At 41.0% G+C, this 21987-nt stretch overlaps 1 protein-coding gene across 2 annotated transcripts in view; it reads right to left on the minus strand.

The window, feature by feature from the left end:
• Positions 1 to 577: 577 nt before the first annotated feature.
• PFDN1 (prefoldin subunit 1) overlaps positions 578 to 21987 on the minus strand; it is a 46135-nt gene continuing 24725 nt past the window's right edge. For both annotated transcript variants that reach the window (XM_015812157.1, XM_015812158.1), the window contains exon 4: positions 578 to 817. In XM_015812157.1, the coding sequence (XP_015667643.1) occupies positions 734 to 817 (84 nt within the window). In that variant the 3' untranslated portion in view covers positions 578 to 733. The remainder of the gene's footprint in view (positions 818 to 21987) is intronic.

Consider the following 21987-nt stretch of genomic DNA (forward strand, 5'->3'; position numbering starts at 1 on the left):
AACTCTCATCCACAAGATGGCAGCAACCGTATAATGCTATTACATTTATTTTTAAGACTGCTATCAATATAATAGCATTGGATACTTATCTGGCAGAAAGCTATAAGGAGATTTAAACACAAATATTCCCTTACTGAAAAGCCACGCTTACCTGTTCTCTGCCAGCGATGAACCTTTCCGATCGTTCCAAACTGCTTATATTGTAAAAATCATCCATGCTCCAACCATTGCCATCTCAAAACCTAGCTGTCTTAGAAAATAGTATCTGTTCAGAGGATTTTCCTAATTCTTTGCATTTTTCTGTATTTTTTCATCATTTTTTACAAGCTTTTCAGTCCCTGAAAGCAGCAAAATGAAAGCAAGAAGTGTACTGCTTTACCTGTCTCTACCGTGTGCTGAAGTCTCATAATCTTTTTCCAACACAACAAATATTATTGAGTAATCCAAATCTACTGGCTTTTGCATGCCTTTCTGAAGAAAAGCAAAACACCAATCTAGAGCTCCACTCTCACTGAATAAATGTTTTCAATTCTATTCTATTCTGTTTCAAGCAACAAATTCAGGCCACATTTAGCAGTCCTGGTATATAAATTCAGTAGTTTATTTAGTGCATCAAAATACAAAGTTGGGTTGACATGATGCAACTAGTTACATAAACCAAGTTTTTCGTATCTTACGCATTTCTGAATGTTTAACAGTAGGGGTTCAACTATTCAGTCCAAACACAAGGAGCTTATTGTGCTCTTCTAGCTGTGAGCATCTCCCGGATATTATCTTCAGCTTCTTTTACACTTCGTTCCAAATATGATTTCCTTTGCTGAAAGACAAAAAAATAATAGTGCAGTAGTGGTAATAGTAACAACAAGAGAATATAAGATAGGGAGAGATAGGCCAGCAGGCGTTGGAATTAGCAAGAAAACAGACTAAGATTCACTTAGCAAAATCTTTTTAAGCACTGCAAATCAAACTCTGCTCTGAACTTTCCACACTGGTAAATGAGAATTGTCAAAATCATATTTAATAAAATGTTTTTTTCATGCATTTGACAAAGTCACATTAAAGATTAAACTATTCTTCTGACACAGAAGTATCTAAAATATATACATATCCATATACAAAGAAAAATATATACAGTATTTTACAATGACCCAAAAATACTCAAGAAATAATTATATTTTATAACTTTATTAAATGTATAAAGAAATATAAAAACAGAAATAATTAAGAAAAAGAGAAAAAGAAAACACTCTCTTTCATCTTAAGAAATGAAAGCTATAAAGACTTCAGCATATCCTAAGGAGTAGGTGACGCTTGCAAATTGTTTTGAAGCCTGGTTATGGAGTACAAACATTTTCCTCCTTTTTCTATAGAAATCAACTGGGGGCAACAGTTATTTATTTTTTTTTAAAAAATGAAAAGGGTACTTAGCTGCTCCTCGCTTTACTTATACTTGGCAGACAAGGTTCTTATTCTTTTTCATATTGTAAATTCCAAATAAAGTCAGTCCAACCAAGACAGTTCTTTAGCAATCCTAGTCTCCCTCTGTTATCCCTCTTCAAAAGTAGTCAGATGCAGAATGTGCCAAGTGCTGCTAAAATGCCTTATGATTTGCTCCAAAACTCCACCGAAGCTCAGCATTAACCCACTCAGCCTAAGTCAGGAACAGCAGGGATATGAATGCTGCTTAGCAGTCCAAGTAGGAAAAATAATAATCGAAAGATAACTGATGGAAAGAGGCAAGATAGGATTCCATTCACCTAGAGCAGGGATGGCAAACCTTTTAGAGACCGAGTGCCCAAACTGCAACCCAAAACCCACTTATGCATCGTCGGGTGCCGGGTGGGTGTGGCCCATTGGTTGGGTGTGGCCCATTGGGTGGGCGTGGCTGCGATGGTAACAGCAGACTGGGTGGAACTAAAAAGTTCAATCAATCAATTCCAACTTTGCAAGATTTTTTTTTCCTGCAAGAAGTTGAAATTGACTGATTGATTGAACCTTTTTTTTTGTACACAGCGGTGGAGGCCTAAAGCCAAAAGGTTTTATAAAATCCAGCTGAAGGCGTAGGATTGGGGAGACTGCGCGCGTGCCCACAGAGAGGGCTCTGAGTGCCGCCTCTGGCACCCGTGCCATAGGTTCGCCACCACTGACCTAAAGCCACATGGAAGATTCTAAAAGAGCACCACATAGAAGAGGTACATTTTGTTCAAATCATGTCTTGCTTCAAGCACTTCATACTCAAACTATTTTGCACAACCTTTTTTCAGACTTCCCGGTGTGAGGCTCACTTCCCAAACCCTTTAGAGGGCACTGCTGAACCACATCCAAAGTCAGGTGCTATCACAACTATCCTACTCAGAGTGGGGGGAAGAGAGAGGGAGAGAGAAAGGGAGGGAGGGAGGGAGGGAGAGGGAGACTCTATCCCCTTTTTCCTAAGAGCAACCTTGCAGCCCTTCACCCCTCCATACTACTTCTTTCATTTTTCTTTCTTCTCCTATTTGGAATACCATGATAATCTTAAACTGATTGCCTCTTGAAGCCATTCTGTCTCCAGCTACTGTGAATTCTGACTTTACCTATAAGCCACTTTCACAATTTCTTTAATATAGGTAGTCCTCGACTTACAACATAGTGACCGTTCAAAGTTACAGCGGTACTAAAAAATGTGACTTATGACCGTTTTTCATAGTTACAACCTTTGCAGCATCCCCATGACCATGTGATCAAAATTCAGATGCTTGGCAACTGGCTCATATTTATGACCTTTGCTGTGTCCCAAGGTCATGTGATCACTTTTTGCAAACTTCTGAGAAGATAAGTGAATGGAGAAACCAGATTCAATTAACAACCAGGTTTCTAACTTATCAACTGCAGTGATTTACTTAACAACTGTGGCAAGAAAAGTTGTAAAATGGGGCAAAACTCATTTTACAACAGAAATTTGGGGCTCAATTATGGTCGAAAGTCGAGGACTACCTGTATTAGACTATATTAGACATATCATTAGGCAGGTAACATTTTCTAATTTTAGTTTCAAGTACTTCCATCTGAGTACACGTAACTAAGCATGAAAAGTCTTTAGAAATCTTCAATCAAAAAATAAACCTTATGGCAACTTTGAATTAATTCAATATGACTTTTATAATTCACGAGACTGAAGAAATAGAATTCCTTATTAAAAGATACTGCACAATATTGTGCTGATACATTATTCTTATCAGAGGATCACAGATATAATTCTTCATGAAATAAGCTTTTTGGGAGAACATAATCTCAGCTAAAAACTGAGCTGGCCATAGTGTATGATGACTTTGTGCAAGTTAATAGGCAATGAATATAAATCAATGAACACATCCAAGACACTCTTTCTTCAGCAAGATTGCACTAAATTTTGTTTAGGAAATAACAACAACAACAATAATAATAAAGCTGGAAGGGACCTTGGAGGTCATCTAGTCCAACCCCCTGTTCAGGCAGGAAACACTATACATTTCAGACAAATGGCTGTCCAGTCTCTTCTTAAAAACCTCCAGTGTTGGAGCATTCACCGCTTCTGGAGGCAGGTTGTTCCACTGATTAATTGTTCTAACTGTCATGAAATTTCTCCTTAGTTCTAGGTTGCTTTTCTCTTTGGTTAGTTTCCATCCGTGTAAAGTATACAACAAAACTGGCTAAGAGAAGAATCCAGGGTAGATATGGCATACATGGCTAGTTTTGTGGCTCACAACTTCAATCAGGTAACATGCTACTTTCAGTACATTTCTATGAGAATATCAAATTTCAATACACAGTAAAATCTATAAGTAATTGCATTTAGACAAGAAAGAATTCAGACAAGTCACTCTGCAGGAATTCCACACACCCAGGAAGTATCAATGAGTCAGACTTCAGAATGTCAGATTTCTGAAAACTATTGTTTTAATAGGACTCTTACCAGGCAGTCATTGAGTTACAATCATTCATTCACCAATTGTTCAATCATTCATACCACTGAAGGGATGAAGGGATGTTACGAGTGTTGCAATGTCTGCAATGTCACATTCAGGTGCTTGGCAACTAGCTTGTACTTACATGCCCTCTTCCCTCGGCTTCCCTGTGATTGCAATACACATGAACCCTATACTCTTTCCACAGCTTCTCTGTGCTCACACACACACACACACACATGTACCTCATGCACTCTTTCCTTGGTCTCCCTGTGATCACACAGGCACACATACACACACATGTAGACACATGCACTCTTTCCACAGCCTTCCTGCAATTGCACACTCACAAGCCTCACACACGCCCTTTCCATGGTCCCTCACACACAGGGAGATGACCCTCCCTGCATTCGCACACCACAGTCTCCCTGCAATCACATGCACCCTGCACCCAAATTCCCCAGCCTTTCTAAGCTTGCACCACAAGGGGCACCCCCTCCCTCTCCTGCATGGCCTATGCTGGCCCTCCCCAAAATCTTTGCCTCACTCCTGCACTTCTTACCGAGTCCCTCTGCTTCTTTCTTAATGACCCAACATATCCTGGGATTAGGTAATTAGAACTGCCTGGATTGCCATTTGACGTGATCACAGGACATCCCACTTTACTACCATGTCCCTTAGCAACACCGGTCCCGGCCCCAGTTTTAACTTAAGGACTGCCTGGATATGTGCTTATTATGCCAAATACTAAACTAGTTAGGATGGTGACTGGTGGACCTCAGGTTCCTGTTTAAATATAAAATAAGCCTTGTTACTAGGAATTTTGCCATTATATCACCTTTGTATTTATTTACTTATTCATCAAATTCATATGGCCACCATCTCACAAAAAGCAACTCTGGAAAGCATACAACAATTGAACAAAACCATACATAAAAATAATCATTATAAAAATATAAAAACATTAAAAATTAAAATACTAAAAAAATTAAATATACAAAACACATGGAGTAAATATATCAACCACAGAAGAGTCATCCAAGAATGTCTCTGGTTCCCTGGCATCCCCCAGACCATGTGACATAATCAGGTCTTGAGGAACTGCTGGAACATTTAACAGAGATGGAGCTAACCTGAGTTGGTATCTTTTCTCTGTCCAATCTAATGGGATGGGCTGATGTAATTGGGGAGAGATGGTCCCTCAGAAGAACCCAGTCCCATAGGCCATTAAGGGCTTTAAATGTTAAAAACTGCTCTTAAATTGGACCTGGAAGCAGACTGGCAGCCAATGCAGTTCATGGAACAGAAGTGTGATATGTGCTCTTCTGGAAATTGCCCCAGCTGAAGTTTCCAGATACTCTTCAACAGCAGCTACATATAGAGCTTATTACAGATAGGCCAATATGCAGATGACTAGGACATGAGTGACTGAGCAGAGCCTCCCGATCCAGGAATGGGCCCAACTGGAGCACTAGATGAAGCTGTGCAAAGGTCTCCAAGCCACGACTGCCACCTGCTCTTTGAACAAGAATTCTGAATTTGGAAGGAACCCCAGACTGAACAATAGGTCTGTCTATCAGGGGAACCTCTAGGAGCGCCAACACAATCTGGTAAGTCTGAAAGAACAAACTTCCCAACTGTTGCTTTTAATTACTTGATCCATTAGATCCATCAGAATGAAACTGTCAAAAGAAGTGTCAGAGCTGCCGATGCTTCGCTAGATGCCAGTCTGTCATAAGCCATGGGGAGAGGGAGCTGTGGGGAGACAAGGAGACAGACCGAAAGGAAGACAGGGGGAAATCGAAAGCAATCTTTCTGCCATCTGAGACATCCCAAAGTTGAGGACATGGGAACGGAATGTAACACCTCTGCATCTATCCAACCTTTGCAGGGACTGTTACCAAAACATCTTCTTCGAATATGACTGGACAATGGCAAGATAACGGGAGTGGACTGGAAAAGGGGACGTTAACTAGGGAATCTTAGCGCGCAAACTGTTAATCTGGCTTTGCTCACTGTAACCACTTGGCTTTTAGTAAAAGTAGCCTTTTTGCTTCAAATGAAGTTGAGAGAGTTTCTTTCCTAAGGGACCAAGCTGGGCCAGATCTGACTAGAAGCTTCCTATATAGTTAGATGACAGCATCTCTAAGGATGTTCTTACTAGATTAGCTACTTATATAATCACAAACAGATTCATTTATATGTGAAGTGTTGGAACCAGATGCCTTTCTACAAGGAGGCTTGGATATGAGGCACTTGCCTTGAATAAAATCCTCTGATGTAATGTCTTGTGACTTTTACCTCAAAATAAACAAACAAATAAAAAGACCTGGCTTAGAATGTCTAAATTTCTAAAGTTAACATTTCTCATTTTTTACATTCCTCTGACACGTTTCAGGAAAGTGATTATCTTATGACTTATGACAGCATACTCATTTATTTGAATGTCTCTCCTTGGCCTCAAGAAGGAGAAAAAGACTTGAGTTCCAAAATGAGATATCAGATAGGAGCCATGAGATTACTGTGGCCTCAGCTGACCTGCTGTACTTGCTGTCAGCATTAGAATTTTTAAATGCCCCCTTGGTCCCAGAGCAACTAAAGAATCATTTTTAAAGTAGTACTTTTTAACAACAAAGACTGTGAAATTTAATTAACATATTTAGAAAATGCATAATCTACTTTAAAATCAAAACTTAATCAAAAGATTTACAACAATAATAAATCCAACACATCTACACATCATAAATTAAAACTATAAATACCTGTTACATAAGCTATTTTTAATTGAATTCAAATGGCACTATCTTACAAGGTTAATAGTGAGCATACAAAGTGTGCTGTTGCATACCTAAATTTATACATGTTAATAAATAAGGAATAAATAAGCAAATATGCTCAGTAATGTTAAGCTTTCTTTATATCTATTTCTCTCTTTTTAAAGCTACCTGTATGCTCCAATTGCTTCATGTTCTTCTTCAGAGAAAGGCTGGCTATGAACCAAGATCTGAACATTTAACAAACATCAGATGAAAATAAACCAGGGAAGAATCCAATCACATTTCCTCATGCTCCAAACTCTGTCTAAGTTGTCTGTATTACAAGGCATATAAATAAGTAATCTTACATAGACTGATATGACCAAATTATTTATTTGTCCAGTGGCTTCACTAATTTATTTCAAGGCAGTTATCTTTAGTGATGGCTCTTAAATGGATTTTCTGTGTTCTGGGAAAATTTAAAGGCAGGGCAGTTGGAACCAACGTTTTCACCAAAAGCACTGTAAATCTGCTAACTGGATGGCAATTAGCCTGGGCGCCCATTTTACTAAATGGTGCAGATTTGTCCTGAGATAATTTGTATACTAGGTCTACTACTCAATTGTTCCTAAAAGAGTAACACTAATATTCAGATGTGTTTCTTGCATTTTAAATTACATTATATTTATCATACTCTTAATTTCTCCCAATCTTTACAAAATAGATATAATAGTGAAACCTTTTCTTTATAAGATTGTAAAATAATGATGGACTTGAATTGCATCAACAAATCACACTGAAGACAGATTATTTAACATATCTGCATACCTGCTCTGGCCCCATTAAGCAGACTCACTGAAGAAGCAATTTATACAATTTCTTGTTGTTTTACTGTCACAGTATTTTAAATGGAAGTAAACAAAAATCATTAGATATCAGATTATCAACAGATAACTATGTGTCCATTCTATTAATGAAACCGTAACTATTGTGACCTCAAATTGGAGCTTCTTCTCCAAACAATGGCTATATGATTTGAGCTCAGATTCATGTCTCACAATGCAGTTCTGCCTTATAGCATGGTTTCTGCAAGGCTAAATATTTTTTCCATTTTTAAATTAAAGCTTCAGAACTGAAATTATACAAACAGAGTAGCTGGGCTTTACCTTCTCGGTGTTTGAACCCATTGGCTTTCTTTTATCCTGAGAGAAATTAGCTCTCAGAGCCACACTATGTTGACTATAGAACAAGAAATGTTGTCAAGATGAGACACAACACAAACAACAGTATTATAGTATTAAGATAAATAAAACTAGAACATATATTTGAAATGCAGATGCTAATAGTTCCAGCAGAGGATCTTCTGCTCAATGTATTTACTATGTACTAAGTGTACTAAGCTAACGGTATTCAGACAATATATTTCCATTAGTATAGATGCCTCCTTTTTTTAAGAGGCAAGGCAAATGGAATAACCTCTATAATAAATGCTAATACTTCACATGCTCAGTGATCCAATCTATTTGGAATGGCGCACTAACTTGCTTAGTGTGCTCTTTTTTAAATTCTGGAAAAAGGTTGTTTAACAATAATTTTTATTGAGAATTTTTACTTGAAAAAAAGAATACTGTATATAAAAGAAGAGAAAATGTGCAGGGAATAATAGAATTTTAAAGAAAAAATAAAGTGACTTCTGACCCTCATCACAGCTATTATAAAGTTATCTCTCTTCATAATTCCTTTTTATTCAACATTTTTTTAAGTGTCGTCTAAAAATTGTCATTTTAGCTCTTTCCATTTTAGTTCAAAGCCCCCCAAAAGAGTTCAGTATTCTGCAAAAGTAGTTATTTTACCTTCTGCTATGAGTACTTCAATATATGTCAATTTTATACACATAATCTTGCTAACCAATGGAATGTATGCTCTTTTATGAATTTATTGTTTATAGTAGAATATGAATATATATAATAGAATACAAATATATTCTTCTGGTTCAACAAGCCTCTTTTCTCCTTCCATAGCTTTAACTTCCTTTATAATGACCAGTTTTATTTCAAATTTGTAATCCATAAAAGTGGAGTAGAAAATGAGAGGCTTTGTCCATAACACCTTAGTCCTTTCAGCTCGCCATAGTTCTGTAATCACATGGTCTTCTCAGAATTTCATGTTTCCCTTCATTTTTATACAGTCAGCCATCATCTTTAACAAATTTAAATATTCTTCTTTCCCAGAGATGTGTATTTTTAGTATACATGCTGCTGAAGCTAGCACAGAGATATATGTTATCTGTTTATTTAATTAAAAAAATACTTTAAGTGAGGCAATATTCCAAATTTAATCCTTTTAATCTTATTTCAAAATCCTGGTAAACATTTTGCATTTATTTCTAAATCTTTATAACTGGTTTCTTCCTCTTTATTTACTTTACACATTTAAATATTCTTTAGAAAGTGGATCGGGCAGACCCAGTGTCCTTTAAAACAGAGGTCCCTAACCCCCGGCCCACTATCGTGCTGCGGCCTGTTCGAAACTGGGTCACAGGAGAAAAGGACAAGCGAGCAAGCGAGCCCTCCGCTTGCACGAGTGGAGTTTTGCATGCAAGCCCAAATGCCCTCTGCTCAAGCACCCTCCACTAGTGCCAGTGGAGCTTCGCACATGTTTCTCCTGCTCACGTGAATGGTTTTGTGTACAAGCGCAAGCACCCTACACTCACATGTGAAGCTCCTTTTGCATGAGTGGAGGGTGTGCACGTGCCACTTGCACAAATAGAGCTGACTGCATGCGCACATCCGCCTGCAACTCACATGGCCCCCTTTCCTGGGCTGGGCTGGGATTCTGGAAAGGTTGGGGACCGCTGCTTTAAAACATCTTCATTTGAGGCTGTGAGCATTGGGTTCTCTCCCATGACTCCCAGTGTTTGCTCACAGTACTCTAATAATCACTGTAGTTTGAATAGAATAGAGCTGGAAGGGACCTTGGAGGTCTTCTAGTCCAGCCCCTGCTCAAGCAGGAAGTCCTGTACCATCTCAGTCAGATAATTGTCCAGTCTCTTTTCAAAAACTTCCAGCGATGGAGCGCCCACGATTTCTGGGGGTAAGCTGTTCCACTGGTTGATTGTCCTCACTATCAGGAAGTTTCTCCTTAATTCCAGATTGCTTCTCTCTTTGATCAGTTTCCAACCATTGTTTCTTGTCCTTCCCTTTGGTGCTCTGGTGAACAACCTGTCCCCCTCTGCCTTGTGGCAGTCCCTCAGATACTGGAACACTACTATCATGTCTCCCCATCTTTTCTTTAGACTGGCCAAACCCAAGTTCCACAGATGTTCTTCGTATGTTTTGATCTCCAGGCCTTTGTTCATCTTAGTTGCTCTTCTCTGGATTTTTTCCAGTCTCTCAACATCTTTATTTGTGATATGGTGACCAAAATTGGCTGCAGTATTTGAGGTGTGGTCTTACTAGGGCTTTATAAAGCGGTACTAATACTTCGTGTGATCTTGATTCTATGCCCCTGTTTATATAACCCAAGACTGTATTAGCTTTTTTGGTTGCAGCTGCACACTGCTGGCTCATAGTTAAGTGATTGTCCACTAGGACTCCAAGGTCCCTCTCACAGTTACTGTTTTTGAGCCAGGTCTCGCCCAATCTGTATTTGTACCTTTGGTTTTTCCTGCCGAAATGTAAGAGTTTGCTTTTCTCCACACTGAAACTCATTTTGTTGGATAGGGCCCATTGTTCGAGTTTGTCAAGATCTTTTTGGATCCAGAGTTTGTCTTCTGGGGTATTGGCTACTCCTGCTAGTTTGGTGTCATCTGCGAATTTGATGAGTTCGCCTTCAATTCCCTCATCTGTTCAAATAGAAATACATTAACCTACAAAGTGCTAATTAGATAAAAGGAGGGAGGAAAACCCACAGTATTGCAATTCTGTTGTTATAGTCAGGAACAAACAGGATAGCAACAGGAAACAATACAAAGTCTCCCTTTGGAGACTTTCCAAATGGGTTTCAGAGAACAATATATATCAGAAGCACACCATGGATTTGGACAATACTGTGATAATTTGATTATTTCTACAGTAGAGCTTGATGCTTTACAGCAGTGGTCCCCAACCTCTCCAGCTCCCCGGCCTGGCACCGGGAGGAGGCGAGGCGAGTGGCAGGCGTGTGCATCTTCCACTCATGAGAGTGGAGCTTTGCGCGCAAGCGGAGGGTGCTTGTGCTTGCACGCGAAGCTCCACTCGCACAAGAGGGCCCTTGCGTGCAGAGCTCCATTTGTGTGAATGGAGCTTCGCACGTGAGTGCAAGCACCCGCCGCTCGCACAAGTGGAGCTGCACGCTCGTGTGCCTGCCCATTTCTCCCACGGCCTGGTTTTGAACCGGGGGATTTCTTTTACAACACATTTTCTATATCAATGTCCACCATCTACATGAAAAACAGATAACTATCGTGTCAAGTATCTTTTTCTAGTTTCAGAATCAATTCAAAGTTTTTAGCTATGATAACATTAACCATGGCATGCTACTGGAGCAACTTCTGGGAATGGGCAGTACTGTATTGTGTTGGTTTTCTGTTTTTTCTCTGAGGCCAGTTCTAGGACTGCTGATTGATAGCAAGTGGTCCTACCCTCAACCCCTACTATGTGGAGGGCAGCAGGGTTTGATATTCTCTCTGTTCCTGTTTAACAGTTACATAAAGCTGCTAGGTGAAGTCACCTCTCACCATTAGGAGAGGTATCATCAATATTGTGTTGATACACAGCTGTACATCTCCATCCCTGGAAAAGTAAGGAATGCTGTTGATGTGGCATCTACATGCCTGGAGGTTTAGATGTGGAACAGGCTCCAATTCAAACCTGACAAGACCGAGTGGCTTTCAGTTTTGAGGCTGCCTGAATCTAGGAATTTACCTTCTTTAGTGCTCTAAAGCAGGTCTTTTCAACCAATGGTACGGGTACCACCTGTGGTACATTGGCACCTGGCAGGTGGTACGCGGCCATCCTATAAAAGTGATAGCTGCGGAGGGGAATGAGCTGAACCGGTGGCAGCACCACACAAGCCTGAGCGAGAGACGGCTGGAGCTGCAGGGCTGTCAGGGCTCAGCGGAAGCGCCAGGATCAGCACCAGGCTCCAGCTGGAGCTCAGCACTGATCCTGGTGCTTCTGCTGAGCCCAGAAGAAGCGCCGATCAGCTGGAATGTTGCAGCCTCTCCAGGGTCTTGTGATTTACATTCAGATGCTTGGCAACTGATTCATATTTATGACGGTCACAGTGTCCCAGGGTCATGTGAAGTGACCAAAACCTGCTGCAACCACCCAGCAGACAGGGGGGGGGGGAGAGAAATAAAAACCAAACATCCCCCCACCCCACCCCCCGCTGCCAATCCTCAACAGAAATGCTCACAATGAAAACCTCGGACAGGAGGAAGAGCGCCGCTGGGTGGGCAGGCAGGTGTCTTGCTCAGCACTTTTTTCAGTGCCATTGTAACTTCGAACAGTCACTAAGCGAACTGTTGTAAGTCGAGGACTACCAGTACTTCATTACATTTTCCTTTGGGGGGGGTCATCAGGTTTTTGACACCTTGCTAGGCGACTGGTGGTACTCGGATGTTGCCATATCCTAAAAGTGGCACAATGGGTGAAAAAGTTGAAAAGCCCTGCTCTAAAGCAAATCTGTGTGCAGTTTGGGGAGGGAGGGATTTGGACACACAATTCCAGCTCAAGGAGTAGTTGGCAGTCATAGCTGGGAAGGCCATTGTGCCAGTTCATGTTATGCCCATTCCTGGATCTCTACTCTCATTCATTCATGCCCTAGTCACTTGTACAGATTACTGTAATCGGTTCATCTCTAGAAAATTCAGTTGGTGCACAATGCAGTGGCATGGACAGTTACTTGTATTCTTAGAACTGCACATTACATCTCTGCTCCACAAACTGCAATGTTTGCCATTCCAGTTCTGGGTCCAATTCAAAGTGCTGGTTATGCCTACACGGCACCAAGAGTGCTCTCCCCAGTTACATTTACCCATCATATCAGCCCTGCAAGGAGGGGCATGTTGCAGGTTCTATCTTCCAAGGAACTTCATCTGGTGGGAGCCACAAGGAAAACCTTTTCTGGGGTAGCATTCTCCCTTTGGAACATCATTCCGCCCCATTTAAATTTAATAAAGATTTAAATTTAATAAATAGTTGGTATAAAATCAGTGTTCAATATTCTGAATACACCCACACACACATTCTCTCTCTCTCTCTCTCTCTCTCATTCTTTTTGCACATCTGTATATCAGGATGGTTTTTTAAAAAGATATTTAACCTATATAGCTTCATATTACATTATGTATCATGTTATTACTCAAATATACATCTAAGTAAAAGCTGGGTATCTTTAGAAAGCATTCCTGATAGTAAATCCAATATTTCTATTATAACAGAGAATATGTTGGATCTCTTACAAAACTGTTACATAAAGTTTTTATTTCAAGAATGTTAAAAACAGATGAGTCTCAATATTTTCAAAAGTTACTTTTTGTTTCTCTTTCTAAAATATATCATGCATATGAAAGCCAAAGCATTAAAATCTAATATGAATAAATAAAAACTTATTTATATTTCATATTTCTCAACTGCACATCTCCCTCCCTCTTAATTTTTTTGGTATACTAATTTTATATCTTGTTAGCCCACCAGATAGACAGATCAGCAATCAACTGTGCAGGAAAGCAAATCTACTTTTTAGACTAGATTATAGTAATAGAAAGTTGCAAATCCGATTATGCTGTACAGTCACCCTTTTTTATATTCATGTAAATTAGGGAGGTGAGTATCTGAGCTTCTTCCACATATTTTCTGCTTGTTCTGGACTTAAAATATGTTTTTCCTCTTATCACTACAAACAGAGTAAACTAGATTAAAAAGCAAGGTGTGAATCAAGCAGGAATTTATGATTCACACACCTGAAAGTTGAGGTATGATTATCAATTATGATTCAGAGCTTTGTCAGCTTTAGCTGTTCTAACTGCGCTATTCAGTCAGTTCAAGAAGTGTGGGTGGGGCTAAGATAATAATCTGTTAATATTTTTCTGTTTTATGCAATAGTTGATGAGAAAAAGGAAAGATTAGATAGAATAAGCAATTATACACTCCATGGGTTCTGAGAGCATGATTACAATACGAAAGCAAATTTCTACCATCGGGTATTCTGTATTAAGATATGTTAGAGTTCAACTGCTACAATCCCCAGTTTAAAAAAAGAGAAAAGTGTAATAAGGCATAGATTTTAATTTAATTTACAATTGTAAATTACTAAATTGGGAACAAGGATCTAAGCAGCACTACTGGCTTCATAAGCATTTTTTTATTGTGAACAGTTAGAAAACTAGATAATAGCAGCCACAAAATCAAATGATTTAGAATTCCATTAACCACTGGGAACATTAGAGCTATGCATGTGTATGTTATACTGGTGGAATAAAACTATTCAGCAATAGGATGTTGTTTTTATTCAGACCATGGGAATTCTATGAATATGTGCATTAAACTGTTTTAAAATCCTTCATCACTGCAAACATACAAGGATAAAAATCTTCCAAAAGAAATAGGTTAAAAGCAAGAACATCTGAATCAGTTTTTGCGAATAAAATGCCAAGATGTACCGCCACTGGTATTATGTACCCTATTTTTTATTTTCATTTCATATTATGACTTATGAGGTCCACAAGATGCTGAAAGCACAGAATGTGGCTTTTAAATCCGGCAATATGCTGGCACTTACTTAGAACAGCCAGAGCTAATTTGCAAAGTGCCATTAAAGGTGAAAAGCAAGCCCATTGCCAGAAAATTCAGAACTTTTTTCAGGACCCAACAAACACCAGACGCATGTGGCAAGGAATCCAGGCCATTACAGATTATAAAGTGGCTCCATCAAGATGCAAGGACGACACAGACTTCCTAAACGAGCTGAATACATTTTTTGGAAGATTTGAGGCATCAAATGGCACTCCTGCTAGGAAAGCTGTGCCCCATCCTCACAAGCAAGTGCTTAGCTTTGATGTCACCTCTGTCCGGAAAACACTGGGGAAAGTTAACATTCCGAAGGCAGCTGGCCCAGATAATATTCCTGGGCAAGTTCTTAGGGAATATGCAGATGAGCTGGCTTGTGTTCTTAGATATATTTTCAATCTCTCATTGCAGCAGGCAGTGGTCCCATCGTGTTTTAAGACGGCCATCATTTTACCAGTGCCAAAAAAGTCCACAATTACAGGCCTCAATGATTACTGTCCGATTGCACTGACATCTATCAATATGAAATGCTTTGAGAAGCTGATAAAAGACATTATTGTATCTAGCCTCCCGCCACCATTTGACCCGCTTCAGTTTGTTTACCAACCAAATCGCTCTACAGAGAATTTCTTCTGTTTTCCATCTGAGGATCTTAAAAATAAACCATTGGCTAAAGGGTTGGTGTCGCCAAGAAAACTTTGGTTTCCTGGATCACGGACTGTACTTCATACATGAAGGACTATTGGCAAGGGATGGGCTACATCTCACAAAAACAGGCAAAAATGTACTTGGAAAAAGACTGGCCCACCTCATCAGGAGGGCTTTAAACTAAAACTGAGGGGGGAGGGCTACCAATCTCTAGAATCTCTAGAACCCAAAACCAATCATAAATCCCAAGAAAGCAAATCAAACAATGAGGTAAGCAGAGATGAAAAAAAGAACGCAAACAACAACCAGGAGACACAGGAAACACTCCTATGGACAGGCATGAAAGTCTTAAATGCTTATATACAAATGCTCAAAGGTTAGGAATAAACAGGGCGAACTAAAAGCAATAGTGCACGAGGGAGGGAATGACCATAGCTGGCATTACAGAAACCTGGTGGGACGAAACTCATGAATGGAATGGACAGATGGATGAATACAAATTGTTCAAAAGAAACAGGTCTATAAAAAGAGGAGGGGGAGTTGCACTATATGTAAGAGAACACTACATAGCTGCAGAAATGCACATGACCCAAGACAAAATTTCTCCAGAAAATATATGGGTCAATATAAAATAAAACACAAGTGACATTGCCATAGGTGTTTATTACAGACCACCCAATCAACCAGATGAAATAGAGGAACTCTTTGCCAACCAACCAACAAATGCATGCAGGAAGCACACCACAGTAGTAATGGGAGACTTCAACTACCCAGATATCAACTGGGAGACAAACTCTGCAGTGAGCAGGAGATCAAATAGATTCCTGACCAACCTAGCCGACAACTTTGTCACTCAAAAGGTGGAGGAGGGAACTAGATGTAAAGCTATACTGGACTTAATCCTTACAAACAGAGAAGAAGTGATAGAGGGAATTGAAATTACGCGAACCCTGGGCGAAAGTGACCACGTCATACTAGAATTTAATATAATGCAAACATCAGCAATAGAAAACAATCCAACCAAAGTCCAAAACTTCAAAAGAGCTGACTTTAACAAACTAAGAGAGAACCTAGGAAAAATCCTATGGATGAAAATCCTAAAGGGGAAAACAACCCAGGAAGCATGGGAAGCCCTGAAAAATGTGATCACAAAAGCCCAGACCAGCACAATACCTCGGAGAAAGAAAAACAAGAAATCCAAGAAGAAACCAGCATGGCTGCACAAAAAACTCACTAACAAACTAAAAAACAAAAAGGACAAATACAAAAAATGGAACAGGGGCACATAACTAAAGCCGATTACCAGAAGACAGCCAGAGCATGCAAAGACGAAGTCAGGAAAGCAAAGGCTCAGAACAAACAAAGGCTAGAAACAGAAATCAAGGCCAATAAAAAAACTTCTTCCAACATATTAACAACAAGAAAAAAATCAAGGAAACTGTAGGCCTGCTAAAGGGAGAAGATGGCAAAGAAATTACAGGCAACAGGGAGAAAGCAGAGCTGCTTAACTCATACTTTGTGTCAGTCTTCACACAAAAAGTACAGCCCAATAAACCAAAAAAATCACTGCAAAAGACATACCAGAAACAAAAATTAAAATAAGCAAGAAAACGGCAAGGGAGCACCTATCCAACCTTGATGAATATAAATCACTGGGACCCGACAGGCTACATCCCACAGTTCTGAAAGAGCCGGCAGAGGTTATCTCAGGGCAGAGGTTATCTCAGTATCATTGCACCGCATCCTCCATAAATCCTGGAGCAATGGGGAAGTACCAGAGGATTGGAAAAAGGCTGATGTGGTCCCCATCTTCAAGAAAGGGGGGGAAAATGGACTCAGGAAACTATAGACCAATCAGTTCACCAAAGCACCAGATGGAAGGACGAGAAATAACAGTTGGAAACTGACCAAAGAGAGAAGCAACCTGGAACTAAGGAGAAATTTCCTGGCAGTGAGAACAATTAACCAGTGGAACAGCTTACCTCCAAACATCGTGGGCGCTCCATCACTGGAGATTTTTAAGAAGAGACTGGACATCCACCTGTCTGAGACGATATAGGTTCTCCTGCTCGAGCAGGGGGCTAGACTAGAAGACCTCCAAACAGCTTCTATTCTATTCTATTCTATTCTATTCTATTCTATTCTATTCTATTCTATTCTATTCTATTCTATATTCATAAGTTGGAACGGTATCATGGCAAAAAACAGTTTCAAACCAGCATAGACAGAATGAGATCTTTCCTATTGTTTCATAGTGCAAGAATTCTGCTTAAAGAGTAAAACACTTGTCACTTTTGTACATAAGAAGCATAAATAATAATGAGACTCTGAAACATGAAAGGATTAAAAAAACAGGAAAATCATTTATCAAAAATGCCAAAGGTTGAACCTCCTTCACATTGCAAAATCAATCCAGCTAGTTACAGTCATCTCATAACAACCTCCTGTTGTTTGTTATTTTTAGTTACCTAGTCTGACAACACCTAGCAACTAAACAAGCTCAGAATAGTACAAAGAGAGATTATCTACCACTAACAATAAAAACACACAGCCCTAATCACTTCCTTTCATAAGGATGAATGGGTGTTTTCCATCTTAGAGCATCCCCCATTTTTCCCCTGAAATATGACATTTAAATACAAATACAAATTAAAATTCAAACTGGCAGAAGGCTCCGTTTCTCAAGCACCCCATTCCAGGCATACGGAGCTTGCAGTCTCTGCCAGATCTCCATTGGGATAAAAAGTCTTTCAGCATCTTTAGAGCGCTTCCAAACACAGCCAGTCCCTGTGTATGGAAGCGCTCCATAGGTGCTGAAACATTTTTTATCCCAACGGAGATCTGGCAGAAAGCTCCGTTTCTCAAGCACCTATGGAGTGCTTCCAAACGCAGAGACTGGCTGCATTTGGAAGCGCTCTATAGGCATTGAAAGACTTGGAATGGGGTGCTTGAGAAACAGAACACCCCTTTCCATGCACACAGAAGGTGCTTCAAAACGCAGGGAATCCCTGCATTTTGAATAGCCCCACCAGAGCACAAACACTCCACAATCCACAATGCCAAATCCTAGCCCCCACCACACCCCAGGGCATCCACAATGCCAAATCCTAACCCCCACCACACCCCAGGGCATCCACAATGTAACATCCTAATCCCCACGCCAGGGCAACCACATTCTGCAGGGCAACAAAAGAAGTTTGTGGGATTAAAAAAAAAAAAGATCAATTTGACCTTCCAACTTCTCGTGAAGAAAAAAAAAAAGATCTCGCAAAGTTGGAAGATCTGTTGAACTTTTTTTTACCGGTAGTCCCACAGACTTCTTTTTATTACCCTACACGTGGTGATGGAGAACGAAGCTGGAAGGTTAGTGAAAGGAGGCTTTAGGGAAGCGAGGGAAGACAGGGAAAGGTCTGCTCTGGCCGCTACTGCCTCACTCCGCCAGCATCAGGGCTTGGAAACTCAAGCCCCTTCCTGATGAAAATAAGCCTCCGGAGCGAGCGTGCCTCGCTCTTTGGTTGTTTTTGCCAGGAAGGGGCTTGAGAAATGGCTTTTTCCAACAAAAACGGAGCCATAGAGCAAGGCGCTCCGTTTCTAAGTGTGCATTTGCATGCAAGACGGAGCTTCCAGTTTCCCCAAGGTCTCCATCCTGGTGAAAATTGTTCCGGCAGTGGCAGAAAGGAGTTGGGGGTGGGAGCAAACACCACAAGAGTTTAGGCTCCCATTCTCTGCAAAAGAGGATGGGTGCCTGAACTTACATGATATTACAAGCACCCAGGAGCTTCCATCGACTCTCCTCTCCCTCAAAGGCAGAAACCGCGGCAGAGAGGAGACGGATCTTTTCAAGGTAAGTGAGTCCGGCGCAGCAGGGAGGGGGAAGCATGAGGTATCTTAGTGGGTCAGGGAGGCCTTGGGGGCCTATTCCATCACTAGGCACCCCATGGCCTTCCCCAACATGTCATGTGCACTTAACGAACCGCATGCGTCTTAACGAGCAAGGGAGTGATCTCATTCGAAGTATGAGATTTACTGTACGGGTTTTTGAGTTACGAGTGGAATGGGCAGTCTCCAATACTACTTGTAACCTGAGGACTACCTGTACTGCTTAGTTTTTTAGATCAGCCAAAATTGGCTACATGATGCAGCCTAAGTCCCACATTTTCTTCAATTTCTCCCAAGGATACAAGAGTGCCAAAATAGGAGGAAATTAATTACTCGTATATGGTTTATTAGGAGTTTTAAAAAATGTTTTAAAATGTTTTCAGGGGGGAGGGCTTCTTGGTAATATTCACATAAACAACTACCTTATTGTTTCCTAAGACCCTGGGTGAAAAAGAAGGGACCAATGGACTTGTGACAAGCCCAGAGTGCATGGATAGCCACCTCAAATTTGTAGTATCAAAATACAGTCAGCCGTGGAAGCAAATGTTCATATAGCTTCCTTTTTAACACCACTGAGGGAAAATGTCTGTGTCAGAATGAATGTTGTTTGGTATGGTGGTACAGAAATCTAAATAAATATTTAGGGGTAATGAAAAAGGGTAAATAAACTCAAAATAAAAGCATTGTCTTGAGCTCTTACTTAGTTTTGTTCCAAGTTCTTTCCAGCCCCCTATGCTTAAAAAAGGTACGTTTGTAGTCCACTAGTCAGATGAAAATTAGATTGGTAACTTATACATATTACCACTTTTATTTATTTTTTAACAGTGGACTTCTAGCATTTTAATTCAATGCATTCAGAATACACTAGGACACAGGTTATCCAAATGGTTCAGAATTTTTAATGTAAAAAACAAAACTTTTACTTCTGAGCTCAAGGCAAGCACTGGACTAGGCAAAGCTTCAAAATTAGAGAATGTTATATTAGTCCAGCTGGATACAATCAGGTTACGAATGACAAAGCAAAATAAGGTTGCAGCTAGTATAATCATTGTTAAAATATACTCATGCCTAAAGCCATCATTTGTACATTTCAAAGATACCAGGTCTTGAATACATTCCCAAGTAACAAAGCAAGCATTCAAGGAAAATACAGCCTCACTCTAAACCAGGAGTCCTCAAACTATGGCCCGTGGGCCACATGTAGCCCGACCTGTCTTTTCATCTGGCCTGCCTCAACCTCCCAGCAAGCCGTCCAATTGCAAGGAGAGGGTGGGTGGGTGGTGGCGAGAGCCCCAGCCAATAGCAGGATGGCGAGTTGGTGGGAGATGTTTTTTTCCTAGTTTCTCCCTTGCGCGCCCAAGGGCGCACTCACACTTTGGCCATGCCCCCTTCCTCTCCTCCTCTCGTCTATTTGCATTTTTACCTCAGGGCTGGGCTGAGAGGTTTAGGCCTCGCTTGCAGCCTCGGCCTCGCTTAGGGCAGCCAAGCCTGGTGATGATGATGATGCCACTGCTGCTGCTGCTTCTGAGGCGGGCCCCTCGCTAGGTGTAGGGAACATGAGCCCCAGCCTCTGCCACTGCTGCCGCCATGCCGGCCAAAAGGAAGCTGGTGCCGTTGGCCCTCAACATCACCCCCACCATCGCCGAGGCACTTAGCCCCACCGGTGGTTGGAGTGGGGCTGCTGGAGTGGGGCGCCGGTTATGGGTCTGAGGGGAGCGGGCAAACGGCGAGGTATTTGTGAAAGGCGGCTGGGGTGAGCGAGAAAAAAGGAGGAGAATTTGCTCCTGGAAAGGAGGGTTTGTGGGGAGCTGGGGTGATGAAAGGTCGGGGGAACACTAGGAGGGAGGATGTGGTCGGCCTTTGGAGGAGCATCCTGATCAATGAACGGGGTGGTGGTGCCGTGTCCAGGTGAAGCCCCGAGAGGTAGGCAAAGCCAGAGGTGGTAAGAGCAGCTCAGAGAAACCAGGAGTGCCGGTGCTGGTGATTGAGAGAAACTTCATTGGCCTTTAGGGTCCAGGAAAGGGTAAAGGAAAGATGAGGGCATTGGGATGTGCCCCATGGGAAAGAGGAATGAGGTCCTGCCAGGCAGATTCTTCTGCCCTGAGAATGCCAATCAAGGAGAATATTTCTGGCTCAGAGTTAAAATGAAGGGTCCTCGGGGGGGGGTGTGTCTCTGAGAATGGTGGTTTTCTTGCAGACATTTCAGGACCCAAAGTGGGATAAGTGAACTAATAATGTTACCTAGTTTGGGTCATGAGACATCTACAAGAAAGCCACGAAGCTCAGAGAGGACCAAGGAACCCACAACCGCCCCCCTCCTCCTCTTCTTTTCTTCTCCTCTACTCTACAAACCCCATTCTCTTCTGGCACTGCTGATGTTACCTAGTTTGGGTCATGAAATGTCTGCAAGAAAGCCACCAAGCTCAGAGAGCAGCAAGGACTCCACAGCCGCCTTCCTTCTCCTCTTCTCCTCCTCCATTCCACAAACCCCCTCTCTTCTGGTATTGCTGATGTTACTTAGTTTGGGTCATGAGACGTCTGCAAGAAATGTTGAATGGAAATGGCACCTTGCCTTTCTGACAGATATAACAGAGCTACTCAATAGTTTCAATGTGCAACTTCCAAGAAAAGGAGAAGCTCATCTGTGATATGCATTCACATGTGAAAGCATTTGAAATAAAATTGGACATATTCATTAAACAAGTGAGGGAGGAGAACTTCTGCCATCTTCCCACAACTCAAAAACTATTTGTGGAAAAACCAGCAGTTGCATTCCCAAACAAAAGTGTGGATTCATTGGAAATGTTGTATATTTTCTTCACTTAAAAACTCATTCAAATAATTAACCAATTCATTTTTCTTGTTTCCTTTTTTCATTTTATACTTGATTTTACATTGTTCTATAATCATTATTATTTTTCAATTATAGTCCGGCCCCCAACAATCTGAGGGGCAATGAACTGGCCCCCCATTTAAAAAGTTTGAGGACCCCTGCTCTAAACCAAACCT

This window comes from Protobothrops mucrosquamatus, unplaced genomic scaffold (assembly GCF_001527695.2).
Source record: "Protobothrops mucrosquamatus isolate PMUCROS unplaced genomic scaffold, P.Mucros_1.0 scaffold71, whole genome shotgun sequence".
NCBI classification, from domain to species: Eukaryota; Metazoa; Chordata; class Lepidosauria; order Squamata; family Viperidae; genus Protobothrops; species Protobothrops mucrosquamatus.